This window comes from Copadichromis virginalis, linkage group LG20, assembly GCF_057382275.1.
Source record: "Copadichromis virginalis isolate Kocher_CV1m ecotype Utaka linkage group LG20, C_Virginalis_male_GT1.1, whole genome shotgun sequence".
Taxonomy (NCBI): domain Eukaryota; kingdom Metazoa; phylum Chordata; class Actinopteri; order Cichliformes; family Cichlidae; genus Copadichromis; species Copadichromis virginalis.
The window spans coordinates 4,451,367-4,467,953 of NC_140637.1; the positions used below are offsets into that span (position 1 = coordinate 4,451,367).

The 16,587-nt window shown below is 42.8% G+C and overlaps 1 protein-coding gene across 1 annotated transcript; it reads left to right on the forward strand.

Moving 5' to 3' along the window:
- Window positions 1-7,330: 7,330 nt before the first annotated feature.
- LOC146684086 (glutathione S-transferase Mu 3-like) lies at window positions 7,331-12,795 on the forward strand. Its single transcript, XM_085443990.1, has 8 exons — window positions 7,331-7,472; window positions 10,879-10,954; window positions 11,035-11,099; window positions 11,191-11,272; window positions 11,401-11,498; window positions 11,593-11,688; window positions 12,150-12,260; window positions 12,409-12,795. The coding sequence occupies exons 1-8, from the start codon at window positions 7,437-7,439 to the stop codon at window positions 12,496-12,498; spliced, it is 654 nt and encodes a 217-aa protein (XP_085300116.1). The 5' UTR covers window positions 7,331-7,436; the 3' UTR covers window positions 12,499-12,795.
- Window positions 12,796-16,587: the final 3,792 nt, after the last annotated feature.

Sequence of the window (16,587 nt, forward strand, 5' to 3'; positions counted from 1 at the left end):
TTTTGATTGTAAACATACTTTCAGGAAAGGCCAGGGAGACCGTCTGATGGTACGTACTTCTGTGGGAGGTTGGATTTTTTTTTTCTTTCCTTCACTGTATGTAATTACATGGACATGTAATTTAGGTTAATGCTCATTGTTAAGTGCATTCTCAGGAAGGAGACTGATCGGCTTCCTGATAAGCATTCCTTTCTCCATTCCTTTGCTTTGCTGCTAACCATCCGGATTTTTAGTCTGGGAAGTGTGGCTCTATGTCTCACTGCTCACCGTATTGCTTTTAATCACCTCAGCTTGTCAGCCATACCTACCATATCACTGCATGGTGCTCACACACACACAGACACACTTAACCAAGAGGAAACTCTGGCTTTAGTCCTCAAATGTTAACAGTATTCATCACATTTTTTCTTTAAATTCTGTTTTTTTTTTCTTGCTTATTTGCTTTTAACATCCTGCTCTGTTAAATCGCCATGTAAGTTGGAACAATCATATTTCATTTGGAGAATTTCTTTAACTGGCAAAAACCCACGTTAGTGGTTCTGATTGTTTTGTTATAATTCGATTTCTTTTTGATATAAGGAATTAAATGGATTTTTATAGTAGAAATGTACGATGGCCGTGTCTGTCATTTGGAAAGATGGAGAGGAGAAGCAGTCTACTTCATACTTCAGTACATTAGGAAATAGCCTCACTTATCATTAAAGAATGAAGAAATAAAACACAAACATGTAGAAAGCACTTGTTTGGATGTTGCTTAATCTGGAAAGGCTTCTGAATTGTAATGAAAGTCTTTGGTCTTGTTACATAAATCATCATATTTATTAAACAGGAAGTGTTGTCTTTCAGTCAACAGACAATCCCAAGAATAGCTTTTTCTTTAAAAAAAAAAAGTATGTTTCTTTTGATTTCAGTACACACAAGAATAGTGTTTTATACAATCTTGAGCCAAATTTAAGTAGTGTTAAGATGTATTGCTCCCTTTGTGCCAATGTCATGCAAGTCTCTAAAGCTGTTAGGAGGAATAATCTGTATTAAAACGGATAAGAAAAAGAAGCTTTAAATGCACTTCATCCTTCATCTGTTAATAATACATTTAGAGCAGGCTAACCAAACAGCAAGTGTGCCTTTGAAACAGTAGTCCACCTGGAGTCTCCTTCATGCGTCTGTCACCTCCTAACTGTCACGCACGGTGTGACAGGAAGTGTTGTCAAGGCACGTAATATTCTGTTTTTAACCACCACTTGGTCAAGGCACAAAACTCTGGGGACTCTCGTGTCAGCTGTTCTGATGTACTAGAGGTAAAAAGGAACTAACATACCGTTAAGCTTTTTTTGTGCCTTCAACTTGCATATTGTTGTCAGGATTATAAGGCTAATGTTATATTACAAGGCAGTAAAAAATACAATCTTTACCAAATGAAAGATGTAAAATAAACAAATTATGGCTGACTGACGAGAAATAACACAAAAAGGCACTTCTTAAGCGGAACATCAAACTTTGGAGTAATTTGGTTTGTCTAGCTTGACAAGAAGAACCAGTACAGTGATGGTCTTTGCTCCCAGATACAATCAAAATAAACAATATTAAGTCTGATTGAAGGCGTCTCGAAGACTTGGCGTAACGCTGCGAAACAGTCCACGAATGTCTGTTATAACATCGCACCTCCTCTGTTATTTGCAGGAGGCTTTTGCAGGTGTCTTAAACACATCAGAGCTGCTTTTCCACCATCTCTGGACTCGCACCAGTTTGCATACAGGGAGAACCGGTCAACTGAGGATGCGATCGCCATAGTGCTGCACACATTATTGAAGCACTTGGAACACAGGAACACCTATGCACGGCTCCTCTTTGTAGACTACAGCTCGGCTTTTAATACCATCCGGCCATATAAACTCCGTCCCAAACTCCACCAACTGGGACTCAACTCCTCTCTGTGCAACTGGATTGTGGACTTCCTCACTAACCGCAGACAGAGTGTCAGAGTGGGTAAGAACACCTCTTCCACCCTTGTGGTCAACACCGGTGCCCCTCAGGGGTGTGTTCTGAGCCCTCTGCTATACACTCTCTTCACCCATGACTGTATTTCCTCCTGCGCGTCCAATCTCATTGTTAAGTTTTCCGATGACACCACAGTGCTCGGACTTATATCCAACAACGATGAGACAAACTACAGGACAGAGGTGCAACAACTAGAGTCATGGTGCCACGACAATAACTTGGTCTTAAACACCAAAAAGACCAAGGAGATCATTGTAGATTTCCGGAGGAAGGGTCATAACAACCATCTGCCTCTCTTCATTGGCAGTGAGGCGGTGGAGAGGGTGAGCAGTTTTAAATTCTTGGGGGTAACTGTGACCGAGGACCTGTCCTGGGGCAACCATATCACCTTAGTTGCACGGAAGGCCCAACAGCGCCTCTACTACCTGAGGAGACTACGGAGCGCACACATTCCCAGACCTCTGATGTTGAACTTCTATAACTGTGCCATCAGCAGCGTCCTGACGCATGGATTTCTAGTGTGGTTCCCCAGCTGCACCAAGGCCGACCAGCAAGCACTCCAGCGGGTGGTGAAAGAAGCTGGCAGAATTATTGGAACAATTCTGCCAGAGATCAGTAATATCTTCCCCACTCGCTGTCTGAGGAGGGTGCACAGTATCCTGCGGGACCAACATCACCCTGCGCGCCACCTTTTCCACCTGCTGCCCTCAGGGAGAAGGTACAGGTCTATACAGGCCAGAACATCCAGACTGGCCAACAGCCTGTATCCACAGGCTGTGAGGCTCCTGAATTCTGCCCCCCTCCCCTCTCTGCCCCCCTCTCACGGACAATAACCATATCCAACTTCTTAATAGCACTGAACTGGTTTGCATTGGTGCATTATATCTTTATTCTGTCTTCCCCCCCCCCCTTTCTTAAATAGACAACCATCATATCTCACAGTACAATAATATTGAACGGGTTGCATTGTTGCATTTTGTCATGTTTCTCAGGTCTTTGTCTGAATGTCCTACGAACATTACCTGTCTTGTTCTCATGTTGTTGCTAAGGATTGTCTCATTGCACTGAAGTCACACTGGGTTAAATATTTACACTTGGGTTTTAAGGGGTATTTGTTTTGTTTTTTTGTTTTTTTTGTTTGTTTGTTTTTTGTTTGTTTTTTACGGGTTGTACGGAAGCCCCAAACGCAATTTCATTGTTCTTTGACAATGACAATAAATAAATACTTGACTTGACTACTTGACTTGAGTCTGTGTAGGAGTCCAAATATGTTGTCATGGTCCAGAGTCTGTGGACTCAGTGGTTTTGGTTTTGATTATTATCTTATGTTTTAGGTTCATTCTTGTTGGGAATTTCTTAGTCTCAGGTTTTGTTTCTGTTTTGTATTTCGAGCTCCTTTTGTTCTGTGTCTCTGTGCCTGCCCTGGTCCCACGTCTTTGTGTTCCCTCCCTGTTGCCATGTCTTGTGTTAAGCTCGTGTCTGTGCATACCTGTTGTATTTCCTGTTTTACTTTGAAGGTCCTTGTTATATGTCAGTCTGTTCAGTTTACGTTTCCCCTGTCTCGTCAGCTCTGATTTCTCACAGCTGTTGCCCTCCTGTATCCCATTCCCTGATTGCCCCTGTGAGTATATAAGCCCTGTGTTTTCTGCTGCTTGTTGCTGGTCCATCTGTAGGTTTCAGGTCAGTTTTGTTAGTTTTCTCAGTTTAGGGTTTTCCTAGTTTCTCTGTATGCCATTCTCTGTTCCTCCTGTATCCTCTTTACCTCACTAGGTAAAGCTCACTCACTGCATCTGCGTCAGTGCCTGCGTTTGGGTCCTTACCACAACCCCACACGTCTACCATCGCAGCCGTGACATATGTCGACTCACCATGACTCAGCTGTGTCTGAATAAAACGAAAAGTCTCACATACAAGATTCAAAGTTGGCTTACATGAAGTGGATTTATAAATCATAATTTAGCCCATCCATATCCATGGATGCACTGTGCCAGGCATGTGCAGAGGCGGGGGCGGAGGGGGCTTGAGCACCTATCCCTTTCCTCTTATGGTTCCAAGTGCTGTCACCGATCTTTGCAATACAGAGGAGAACTTCACCCCTGAAGTCAGTCACACTACGGTTGAAGACAGCAACACAGCTGTCACAGCTGCAGAGCTTAGTGTGAAGGTTTCGACACAAACCACAGAGGCTCCACACACACTCTTCAGACTTGAAAACCACTAGATTCAATTCAATTCAATTTCATTTATATAGCGCTAAATCACAATAAAAGTCGCCTCAAGGCGCTTCATAGATACAGAGAAAAACCCAACAATCATATGACCCCCTATGAGCAAGCACTTTGGCGACGTGGGAAGGAAAAACTCCCTTTTAACAGGAAGAAACCTCCGGCAGAACCAGGCTCAGAGAGGGGCGGGGCCATCTGCTGCGACCAGTTGGGGTGAGAGAAGGAAGACAGGATAAAGACATGCTGTGGAAGAGAGACAGAGGTTAATAACAGATATGATTCAATGCAGAGAGGTCTATTAACACATAGTGAGTGAGAAAGGTGACTGGAAAGGAAAAACTCAATGCATCATGGGAATCCCCCGGCAGCCTACGTCTATTGCAGCATAACTAAGGGAGGATTCAGGGTCACCTGGTCCAGCCCTAACTATATGCTTTAGCAAAAAGGAAAGTTTTAAGCCTAATCTTAAAAGTAGAGATAGTGTCAGTCTCCCGAATCCAAACTGGAAGCCTGGTTCCACAGAAGAGGAATATGATACCATATTTCTAAGGAACTAGAGAAGCTGATTTGGAGGTCCAATGTAAAAAACAGCAGGAGGAGATCGAACAACACCACGAGCAGCTCCTCAAAACTCAAATCTAGAAGAAGAAGTTGGAAAACACAAAAATAAGAACAAAGAGCCCACTGTGAGTTTGCAGAGCTCAAAGCAAAACTCTGCGCCAGTGAGGCTCTTTCCAAGAAAAAGGATTTGAAGGTCCAAAACCGAAAATATGAGTTGGAAAAAACCAAAGCTTCACATCGAAGCAAAACCAGGAGAACACAAACATCAAAAACCAACTCCAGAAAACAGAAAAAGAAAATATCTTACTTCAGGAGTCTTTGCAGGCTCTGCAAGACACAAGAAAGAAACAAGAAAATTAGTCCAACGTTGCCAAACAAGACAATTCTCAAGCCCGGTATGAGACAGTACAGCAGTCAAGTTCAGAAAAAGAGGCCAGTGTTAACAAACCAGATCAAAACGAGACACTCCAGGAGAATCAGCAAGATTCTCTTACCCATAAAAAATCTCACCCATAAAAAATTACCATCGACCAATCAAGTAAAACAATTCGATTACCAAAACATCTGAAGTGTGAACATTTAATTTTGTTTTATTTAAAGAGTATTTAAAATGTTCATGTCCATTACAATAAATTAACAGCAGAAATAAATATGTTTACAGCCTGGCTAAAAACTTTGTTCTGTGAATAATAGCCACTGTATCTGTATCAAGTAATATGCTTTGCTCAATGGTTCATGGCATTATAATAATCATGGATTATTCTAATTATGATATTAAAAACACACACTGTATTTTAAAGAAAATACATTAAGAAACAGATTATATTAGATTCATATTTCAAAAGAGTCAAAAGGCTGATTTTACAGCAGCAACATTATTGTATCTCTACGATTTAAACATTTAATAAGCTTTCTGCCTTGCGCAGAATGGATAGCCAAACAAATGGAATCATCATAAATACATTATTTTATATGTATTACTTTTTGTTGTTGTTGTTCTTATTACTTTGTTATTTTAGCACTAGGAATTGTCACAGCTAGCGGGGCGAGCCGTGTGTAATTTATTAAAGGACCCAAGATGCAGGCACTAGTGATGTGAGTGGGCTTTTATTGAGGAGGATGACGTACAACAAAAGGCAAAGGATGGCGAGAACAGACAAAACCTAACTGGGAAAACTAAGAATAAAACAAATCTGAAACCTAGAGACACAAACGGAGATGCAGGGAGACGTAGACAGATGCAGGGGAACCACACAGGATGACGGAAGGAGATAACGCAGACGAACAAGGAGAGGCAGGAGAACACACAGGGCTTAAATACTCACAGCAGTAATCAAGGGATGGGAGACAGGAGGGGAACACACCGGGGAGAAATCAGAGCTGACAAGGCAGGGGAAATGTAACCTGAACACACTCACATGAGGCAGAGACTTTCAGAATAAAACAATGAACTTAACAGACAGATTCACGAGCAGACACAGGGACACCATGGACAGAGGGAACACAGAGAAGTGTGAGCAGGCAGGCACAGAACAGAAACCTAACAAATGGCAAACCCTAACAAAAGACATGACCAGAATAAACAAGAACATGGAGTAATATAAGGAAACACAAAACACTGAGTCGTCAGACTCAGGACCATGACAGGAATAAATAATAATGGATCAGCACAATGGTGCAAACTTGTGTCATAGTATATACATTATGGAGAAGATGTAAATGTCATTGTGCATGTGTGTGGGCATGTTTTATGGATATATAATTATTACTCAAGTATTTAAAGAGTAATAAACACAATTGTAATGGTTTGGTTCTTTAACGTTTTTCTATCATTACTCTATTATGGATTAGGTGCCAGAGTTGTTAAGTGTGGATAATTAAATAATACATTAATGCAACAGCAAATCGTGCCTTGTTCTCAAATGGACAGCAAGTTGAGAGTGACAAATCAGATGTGGAGATGGAAGTAGGGAGAGAGGCAAAGAGTGAGTAACAGACAGAGCCTAGTTTATTTCCCACCGTTTTTAAAATCTGTTGCATTAAGGTTCCAAGCACTGTTACCGATCTTTGCATTTTATTATTATCCCATAATACTTGTTTAATCAGCCACCATGTCTACAGTCTCAGATCAACACAGCCCTGCCCTCCAGCACTATCAGGAGCAGCAGCAACCCCTCAACACCAACATTGAACCCTATCATTAAAACACAGGCTACATTCCCCCACCTGATGACAGTGATATAGTATGATGCGATTCCATATTATATTCCTGATGAATGTGCTTTGTTGGTATTCAGCCTGGTTCTATGTGCCCTTTGTTAATAACATTGAGCACCTACCCACATCTGTGCACGGCCCTGCACTGTGCAGAACTGAAGATGTTGTTTGTAAAAGAGGAAGAACCTGTTAAAGACAACAAAGAAGCCTGAGATTAGCACGAGATTCACAGAATCACATAGCGTGCAGTAGTTGTTTATGCATAAACCGAAGAACCGGATCAGAGCAGCAATGTGTGACCGCCCGGTTCGCCCCGCCCACTTGCTCCGCCTGTCCCCCTCCACCGGCTCATCTCCCGCCTTCGTGCAGACCTGCGCTCCGCTGCAGAAGCTACTGTCTCTTTCGGCTCCATTTGGTCTCAGAAAGTGATTCAAAATGCCAATGACACTGGCTTACTGGGATATTCGTGGGGTAAGTGGAGCTAACAGGGAGCTGAAAAACTCCATGTGTGCAGCCCGCAGTTGTTCGCAACGGCTGAACCTCCATCTAATCGACAAAAATACCGATTTCCCGTCTTATCATGGCCATTTTTCTGTTTTTAAACCTCGGTGGCGTCTAACCTTTAGCGGATAGCGTTAGTGTGTTTAATTTTTAAGATGTGTAACTGTTTATAGAAACTGTTTGAAGCTCGCTAAGTTATTATGTAACTGCAAAACAGCCGAGCTCGGCGTGCCTTTGCACAAACTGTTATCTTTGTCAGTGTAGCCTGATAGCTGACGTGTTACGCTATTTAGAGCCGAGATGCTAGTAACATTTGAGGTTACATTATTCAACGAGTCAGACTTTAGTGTAGGGTTAGTTGTGTGGGACATATTCATTTCTAAACCTCTTACATTGTCAAAGCACAGGGACGTGTGCACACAGTGCCAGGGCTGCTCGTGTGAGCAGAGTTCAAGTCTCTAAATGGTTTCAGCTGTCTGCAAAATCTCATGAATTTCTGCTCCTCCCATTAATCTAGACTTACTGGCATATGAAGCCATCTGAACAAGCCACGAGAGCTTAACCTTACAGCCTCTCGTTAAAAAATAAAAATATTTATTAGTTATGTTCACGTTTTTTCATAAGGCATGGGAATTTTGTGCAGTTTGCATTACAGAAGGCTCTGCAAACTGTCTCTTTGTGGCCGCTTTAAATATTTTTCGTAATTAATCTAGAGCTAAAGCTGATGATACAGCTATAGAGCTTCTTTATTCACAGGGGGGTTGTTTGAGCAGGTAGTTGAGCACGTGTTATTCTGCAGTTTTTGCACCTGGGGCACTCCTTGGCACAACCCCAGAAGGGATTTGTGTCTCCTCCTAGGGCCGAACCAGGGATCTTTTGTTTGTTAGTAGGGCTGCCACAAACGATTATTTTGATAGTGGACTAGTCACCGATTATTTTTGCGATTAGTCGACTAATCAGATCATCATCCATTGGACGTAAAACTACAGCTTATTGCACCAGCAGCATCTGCTCTTATATAACTATCATTAGCTTACAGCTTTAAGTGTTTAAGGTCTGTGCTAACTAAAAATAAAGACAAGATGATAGTTTATTAAATTTTAATGAAATTTGCAGATTGTTTCGGTGAAGTTTAATAAACTCCTTGCTATCTAAAATATAACAGGACACTGGAGTATATTCTGGAGCATCTCACACTTCTGATAATCAGTTGTCTGCTTGACGTTTATTCAGCTGTGTAAAAACTATAACTTTAATCTCAGACAAACTGATTTACTCAGGAACAAATAAAATACAAAAAAAAAAAGCCAAACAATAACATTTTAAGTTATCTAAGTGACTCATATATATTTAACCTGAGTAGCGAAAGACGGCGGTGGGTTTGAAAACGATTTGCGGGGAGTCCGGTGTTCTCACGGCGCTAGTGAGCCTAGCCCCCGGCTCGCTAACGAGCTAGTGGGTAACAGATGTCTCCGAAAACGTTGGAGCGCTTTTGAAAATATGTGGTGTCCTGATAAACTGAGCAGATATTTGAGGTTTACACAGCTACATTCTCGCCTGAAAATATGTTAAACGTTTATTTTGTGACCCAGAAAGAATAATAAGAGTAACATTAAAACTAACTAACTGCCGCCATTGTTGGAAACTGCGCTGGGCCGCGCTATGAATTCTGGGACACAGCTGCTTCTTCTTCTTCTTCTTCAGGGTTTAACGGTAGCTGACATCCTTGTACATGCAATGCTGCCATCTTCTGTTTCAGTCCGTTATTACACTCTTAAATCCTGCCACTTATTCCTGCGTCTTTTGTGATCTTACAAAGCTTCAAACGACGCGTCGACTATTAAATCAGTCGTCGACGATTTTGATAATCGACGTAATCGTGACTAGTCGACAAATCGTGGCAGCCCTATTTGTTAGACAAACTTGTAGCTATAATGCTGTAATTTTAAAGAGTAGAGTAAAAGTCAATGTAGCTGATTTGAAGATTTACTTCAAATGTTTTACTTCGGGTTTTGATTATTGGAATCATTTTCATGTATCATGGTTTATATTTGCAGTAGTCTTTCCTGCACCACAAGTGGAGTTCAAGAAGTCTTTTACCTGTGCTTCAATTAGCTATAATCGTCTCAATCTTGGATCAATCCAATTCTACATGCTCCATTAAAAGTTACCTCAGGACAAGGTGGTGCAGTATAGTTTAACAGCCATATATTACCTATGTATATGTGTAAAACTTTTTTTTTTTTTAAAAACCTTTTTAAAAAGAGGGTTAATTTTATTTTGGTTTAAGCTGGACAGAACTTCGACATTTGTGCTTTGCTCTACAATCCTTATTATATCAGGTTCAGTATTCACACTTAGGAGGGCTCTGTCAGTGTCTGTGTTCAATGTTCACTTCTAGTTCAACACCAAAAGAAGCAGTTGACTTGAAAGTTTGTTATTTACAAAGTTAAGCTGTTAAGGAGGCAGACAAAATAACATAACAGAAATAATACAAACAAAATCCCAAAATTGACCCAGAAAATACCCATCTGAACATGTGCTTTTCTAATAGCCTAAACTGTCTCGGCAAGTCTTTTTGTCTTTTCTGTGAGTAACTCTAGGTGGAATTAACTAATGGCTACTAGTGTAATCATAGAGAAGTGTTGAGCCATAATGATCTCTAATTTCATATTTTTATTTTATTTCTTTTCTTTAATGTGGCAAAGAATTGAGTGAATTAGGGATCCGATTGCAGCTTTAAACCTGGGTGATGTTTTGAAGCTGGCGTGACACGAGCCAAACTGTAGTGTCCTGGGCATGTACAAGCATGTGAAGAGTTTTCACAGCGCCAGGTGCAGTACTGTAAAAGCTAAACTTCTCAAGGGTGAATGTCCCAGTAAATTCACCCCAAGGTCACACCGTACCATTCCCAGAGAAACTGCAAAAAACCTTAGAGCTACATCTCCAAGATTCTGCAGGCCTCAGTGAACATGTTGAATATTAAAGTTCATGAGAGTATAAATGGGGAAAAAGACTGAACAAATGTGTCTTGTTTGGAAGCGCTGACAGGAGAAAGTCTTTTCTCTCCAAAAGCATCATCACAGCAGGGCTTAAATCTTCCAGGTTATAGCTAAACAAACCACAAGACTTCTGAAATTATGTCCTTCATTTATGAAAATGTGCATGGAAACATTCTTGCCCTCTGTAAATTTGGCATCAGATTCATGAAACGTGTACACTGGCCCATTTTGTTTGTACCACAGTAAATCTGTAAATTACGTAAGTGAAGTCCAATGCATGTCCTCTGCCCACATTCTTATGCAGACTTTACAGTTCAGAGGTGCTAATGTACATTAAAAAAAATCTCTCAACTCTGATTTTTGGCTTTTTGCAGCTTGCCCAGCCCATACGCCTCCTGCTGGAGTATACTGGGGAAGAGTACGAGGACAAATACTATGTCTGTGGGGAAGGTAACTTATCATTTCAGCCTATTGATTTAAAGGGGGGAAAAAACTCATAACTCTCTAATTAATTAATTCATGTCTCACAGCTCCAAACTATGACAAGACCTGCTGGACTGATGTAAAAAGCAAACTTGGACTGGACTTTCCCAATGTAAGAGTTTTTTAAAGTGCGACTAAAAATTCAATTGTGAAGAATGCAACAATCAGCTAACATTATTATTGGAATTTATATCTCACTATAGCTACCCTACTTGCTGGATGGAGACAGGAAGATAACACAAAGCAATGCTATCATGAGATACATTGCTCGTAAGCACAACATGTGTAAGTACAGTAGCGTGCATTTTGTTTGAGAAGATTTTTTTTCCAAGTTATATTGTAAATCAATGTTAAACTAATATTACTGTTAGTTTCTTTATTATTTATGTGAATCTTGTAAACTTTGACAACAGGTGGAGAGACTGAGGGTGAAAAGGTTCGAGTGGACATCATTGAGAACCAGTCCATGGACTTTAGAAATGGGTTTGTGAGGCTATGCTACACCAACTTTGTGAGTGTTTAATTAAAATAAAAAATATCCATAAATATTCTTTGAATTCCCTAAAACTCCACTAACGCTAGTGTCATCTCTCTGGTTTCTTCAGGATGAGATGAAGCCTGATTACCTAAAGATGCTTCCAAATACACTAAAGCAGTTCTCCGATTTCCTCGGAGATCGGAAGTGGTTTGCCGGTGACAAGGTATACCTGTCCATAAATATGAGAGGAGTCTTGTTTTAAAGCTGCTTTTACAGATTTAAATTTAATAGACAAACTGGGGGCAGAATTTGACAATTTGAGGCCCTTTTTCTCACTCTAAATTGTACATTGTTTTTAGATGTGAACATAAATTATTTTGTTAGTTGTGCAGAGAAAAACCTGTACTTTTTATGCTGTGCTAGCTCATCAGTATTAGGCAGGATGCAGCCTAAATTTAATACTGGTTCTTAAACTGATTTATAAATAATTGGAGGAGAAGGTGAACCTGGCAGTAAGTTTGTGGATAGAAAATCAAAGTGTTGAACTTTAGTGTTCTAGGGCTTCATAAAGCTGCAGAAGTGTCCGATTCTCTGCAGGTTTAACGTGGCTGGTGACTTATTGTTTGATTTACACCACAGATTCTGTTACTTCTAACATGCTTATGCAACTTTTCTTCACAACAGATCACTTTTGTGGACTTCATTATGTACGAGCTGTTGGACCAACACAGGCTCTTTGATTCCAAATGCCTGGATGACTGCAAGAACCTCACAGACTTTTTAAACCGTTTTGAGGTGAGAACAGTCAAAGTCTTTGCATTAATGATGTAATTTAACCTTTATTTTTTTACCTTTCTTTGTGTGGTGTTGGCTCTGGAGTTTCCTTTCGTTTCTTAAAATTCCAGTGTTTTTATTTTAATCAACGGCCATTATGTCATTGCAGGCTCTGGAGAAGATCGCTGCATACATGAAGTCACCAAGATTCATGAAGGCTCCGATAAACAACAAGATGGCCAAATTTGGAAACAAATAGTAAATAACAGTGCCTTTTATGCCCTGGAAAATTCCTGAAAAATGTTAATTAATGAAACTGTCAAATTAACACCAAAGTCATGACTGGAAAAAAAAAAGTGCCATTTTGCTCTCTGACTGGTAGATTTGATGGTGTTTAATTACGTAACATGCCGTTTGTAAAACCATTAATGATTTCAGATTTGGGGCGGTCCGGACTCATTTGTACTGAAACATTTCTAATGAAAGCACTTATTGTTAGAATTTATAACCTTTTGTTTGTTTGTTTTTTGGCACATTAAAGTGAATTTTGTTCTGACTCTTTGTTGGTGTTTCAATCTTAGCGTAATGTCCTGCACAGCAAGTCGCATCAAAATGTATCTGATGTAGTTTAATGCAGCACGAGAGCAGAAAATGCATCCGGTTCTTGATTTGAGCCATCTACTGTCCACTGAAGCCTCTTCAGAAATGGTTTCTGTGGAATGGTGGCTGTCAGGGAGCCATTTTTTTAATGAAGGGGGGATTTAGAAAAAAAAATGTATGGAGGCAGTTTGAGCGGTATAACAATGAGTGCCTATAGCCATCTGTAAAACACAGTGGAAGCTCTGTCATGGTGGTGGTGTTGGAGATCTTGTCAAAATTTATGAGGCATTGTTTTTAACAATGTCTCAATAGAGAAGAGGACAAAAGCCAGCCAATATTGAAATAAGTGCTCTGAATGTCCTTTAAGAAGCCTGGAGAACTGTTCCTGAAGACAAGCAAAATTACAAAAAAGCTCTAAAATATTTCCAAGAATTTGATCTTTCAACATGTTTGGTCTTTTTGTGTCAAAACGGTTACCATAATTCTGACACTTCTTTTGTCGTGTGACAAATGTTGAACTAAACATTCTCTACATTTTGCATAGTAAATCCTACATCTCTGCCCAGCTCTCATTAACACCGTCATTAACATCTGAAATGATCTGAAACATCCAACGACATGAATGCTTTAAAAGCATCAACATCAGCTCTTCTCTGATAGCATGGTGGGAGTTTCTAAAATTGACGGCGTCTTCATTAATCCCATGCAAACGTACACCTATCTGGAACAACCCTGACATATTACAAAACAATAATATGATAAACTTTTCAGATTGGAGTGATAAAGGAATCAAATACTTAGAACATATACTAGAAGGAACAGAATTTATTTCATTTGACGGACTAGTTACACAATATGGGATCAACAAGAAAAGATTTTTAGAATATCAACAAATTAAATCCATAGTAAAAAAGAAATTTAAACCGGGTCAAGTTGAACTACAAACACCACCAAGTGTGGTTCAATTTCTTACTCTTAAACCCCCCAAATTACTATCCAAAATATACAGAATGCTTTCTAAAACATGAATCAATATCACTTCCTATTGCAAAATGGGAAGCGGATTTATCAGTTAACTTAGACCTAAACTTCTGGTCTCAGATTTGCTTAAAAACCTTTCATCTAATTAGAAATCCCAGTCTTCAATTAATTCAATACAAAATATTACATAGAGTGCACTATACAGGTCATCGGATGTTCAAGATGGGCTTTACGTCTACCAACAACTGCTCACACTGCCAAACCAATTCACCGGACAATTATATCCACGCTCTTTGGTTCTGTCCACCAGTTCAGAAGTTTTGGCGCGAGATATGTGAAGACTTATCGAAGTGTCTGAAATGTAACATTCCAACTTCCCCCTTAGTGTGTTTGTTGGGCAGCTTAGATAATGTCACTTCAGAAAAGAATATCGCCCATATGGTTTTCACTGCCCTATGCATAGCCAAGAAAACAGTCCTCATGAACTGGAAAAATAAAAATAATCTTAATTCTAACCAATATAGAAATTATCTATTAGATTACATTAGCCTTGATACAGCCTCTGCCACCACATCAGATCAATTGCTCTGGGCTCCTTTGATCAGCTCCATCACCTAGTGGGGGTGGGGGGTCATAGTTTGGTCCCGCCTTCACTGTTGTGATTGGTGTGGGGGTAGGGACAGGCTTAGGGCGTCGGGGGGTTCCCCGGAGGCATTTTCCTTGGGGGGCTCAACCCGGGGTAGCGGTCATGTCCGGTTAGGGGCTCTGTTGGCTCTCAGGTGACTGTTTCCTCGCGGCTGCGTGCAGCGGGGCTAGGGGAGGGTCTGTGCTGACGGACGTGGGTTACTGACCTGGTAGCCTGGCTGCCCCTGGGTGGGTCCGGGATGGGCGTGAGGTTCTGGGGGCGCTCCGTCTCTGGGCTGGGGCCCTGGCCGGGCCTCGGGGGCTTGGATCCTGGTTGGTGTGTTGCCGGGGTTGTGGGCGGGTGGGTGCATGGGGGCCCAGCCCTGGAGCAGGGTGCCGCCGGTGCGTCGAGCCACCTGGGGGGCTCTTCAACTGGTGGGGGAGATTGTCACATCTTGCAGGAGCTTTCCTCTCCTCAGGAGCTCCCTCTGCAGGAGGGGGAGATACAGGAGAGGTGGAGGAAGATCTCAGCCTGGGTGTTTATTGTCTTATGTAGTCTGGAAGATGAGTGGATGGTGGGGTGGGTGCAGTTTTCTCTGTGGTGGGGTTGGGTGGACTGTCCCGGGCTCTGTGGGGCCGGGCGGCGCTGCTGCACTGGGCCCCGGTCTGGATGGGCCTGGGCCCCCTTTCCCTGGCGGGTCGCGGAGTATGGGGGTGCCTACTGGGGTCAGCGGGGGAGCTGGCCCCAGGGAGGGGTCACTTGCCCCTCCCTTCCTTCCCTCCCCATCTCCAGCTGCCTCCCTCTTCCCGCTCCACCACAACCACCCACACATGCAGGGCATTGGAGTAGGGGTATGTCACCAGGGTGCAGAGGAGGCTACCCCCCCCTCTGTCCCCTTCTGGCTGCCTCTGCCTCAATTTTATCCCACAACTTAGACATTCACATCACTCACACTCTCATTACACATACATATAGGATCTTGGGGGTGGGCACGATACACGGAGTCCAAAGTACCATCAGGGTGTACACCCCACCCCTGGCATCGTTGCCCACCTCTCAATTTTAAATACACGTAGACATTGAGGGCTAGCAGGAGGGACCATGCGCTTACTTGCTGCTCTCTGGCAGGTAGCTCCAAGCCCTCCTGGGTTTTAAATGCACCTTAGAACACACATGCATCAACACTACAATGAGCGGGTGGAGGGAGGTTTGGAGTCTTCTCTCACCCCCATTCTCTGCGACCTGCTGGAGCGGGGGGGCTAGTAGGAGGAGTTGGCCGTCCGACTGCGGTCTGGAGTGTGGAGCCTTCCTGCTGCTGCGGAGTCGGGGCGGTCTGCCTCCCCCCACCGCAGGGAAAAGGGAAACACCACCTGGGTCTGGGTGCAGTTCCCCCCTCCAGGGGCGGGGGCACCTAGACCCGGTTTGTAGAGTACGCTTGGGGAGTGTGATCGTGTGTACAACGTCTCTTTATGTCTGTCTCCACGTTGGTTGAGTGTGGAGTAAGTGCATATGAGAGCATGAGGGTGGGAATGGATGTTTGTGTCTGTGTGTGCCTGTATGTCTGTGTCTATATGTCAGGTTGGGTGTCAGGCGCCACCTCTCTGGGGACATCTCAGGCCCTCCAAGGTTTGGAGGCCTATCTCCCCCTACCACCACTTCCCCTGCCGGTGGCGGACTCCCTCAGGTGTCGGTGTGTTGGTGGTTCTTTGTGTCTGGGGGTGGGCGTCCAGGTACACACCGGCTCACTCCTTGGCGGCCGCTTATCGGGGCCTGGAGCCTGGGGCTCGCTCGGGCCACTTCGGAGGTGGGGTGCCCCCGGCCTCTCGGCCTGGGGCTCGGTCACTCAGGCGCAGCTGGCTGCCGGCGGAGCTCACGGGCGCGTCACTGCAACTCCCCCTGGCTTCTGCTCCGCGGCTGCTGAGTGAGCCCTCATCTGGGACTCTCCTGAGCTCTTTCTGGGACAGTGGCGCAGCTGCCCCTCTGTTGGTCTTCCTTGGTCTCTTGTGTTCTGGGGGCCTCTGGATGTCTGGAGTTTTGATCTCCTCCACACCTGCTTCACGCCGTGGAGGACGGGGCTGTGGCCCCCCCACACCCTCTAGCAGATTATTACATGAAGGAACCTTTTAAAAAACAAAAAACAAG

Coding starts and splice junctions, on each gene's coding strand:
- LOC146684086 (XM_085443990.1), top strand. CDS start 7,437: ATGCCAATGACACTGGCTTACTGGGATATTCGTGGG. Junction 11,100..11,190: donor TTGGACTGGACTTTCCCAAT/GTAAGAGTTTTT, acceptor ATCTCACTATAG/CTACCCTACTTGCTGGATGG. Junction 11,273..11,400: donor TGCTCGTAAGCACAACATGT/GTAAGTACAGTA, acceptor CTTTGACAACAG/GTGGAGAGACTGAGGGTGAA.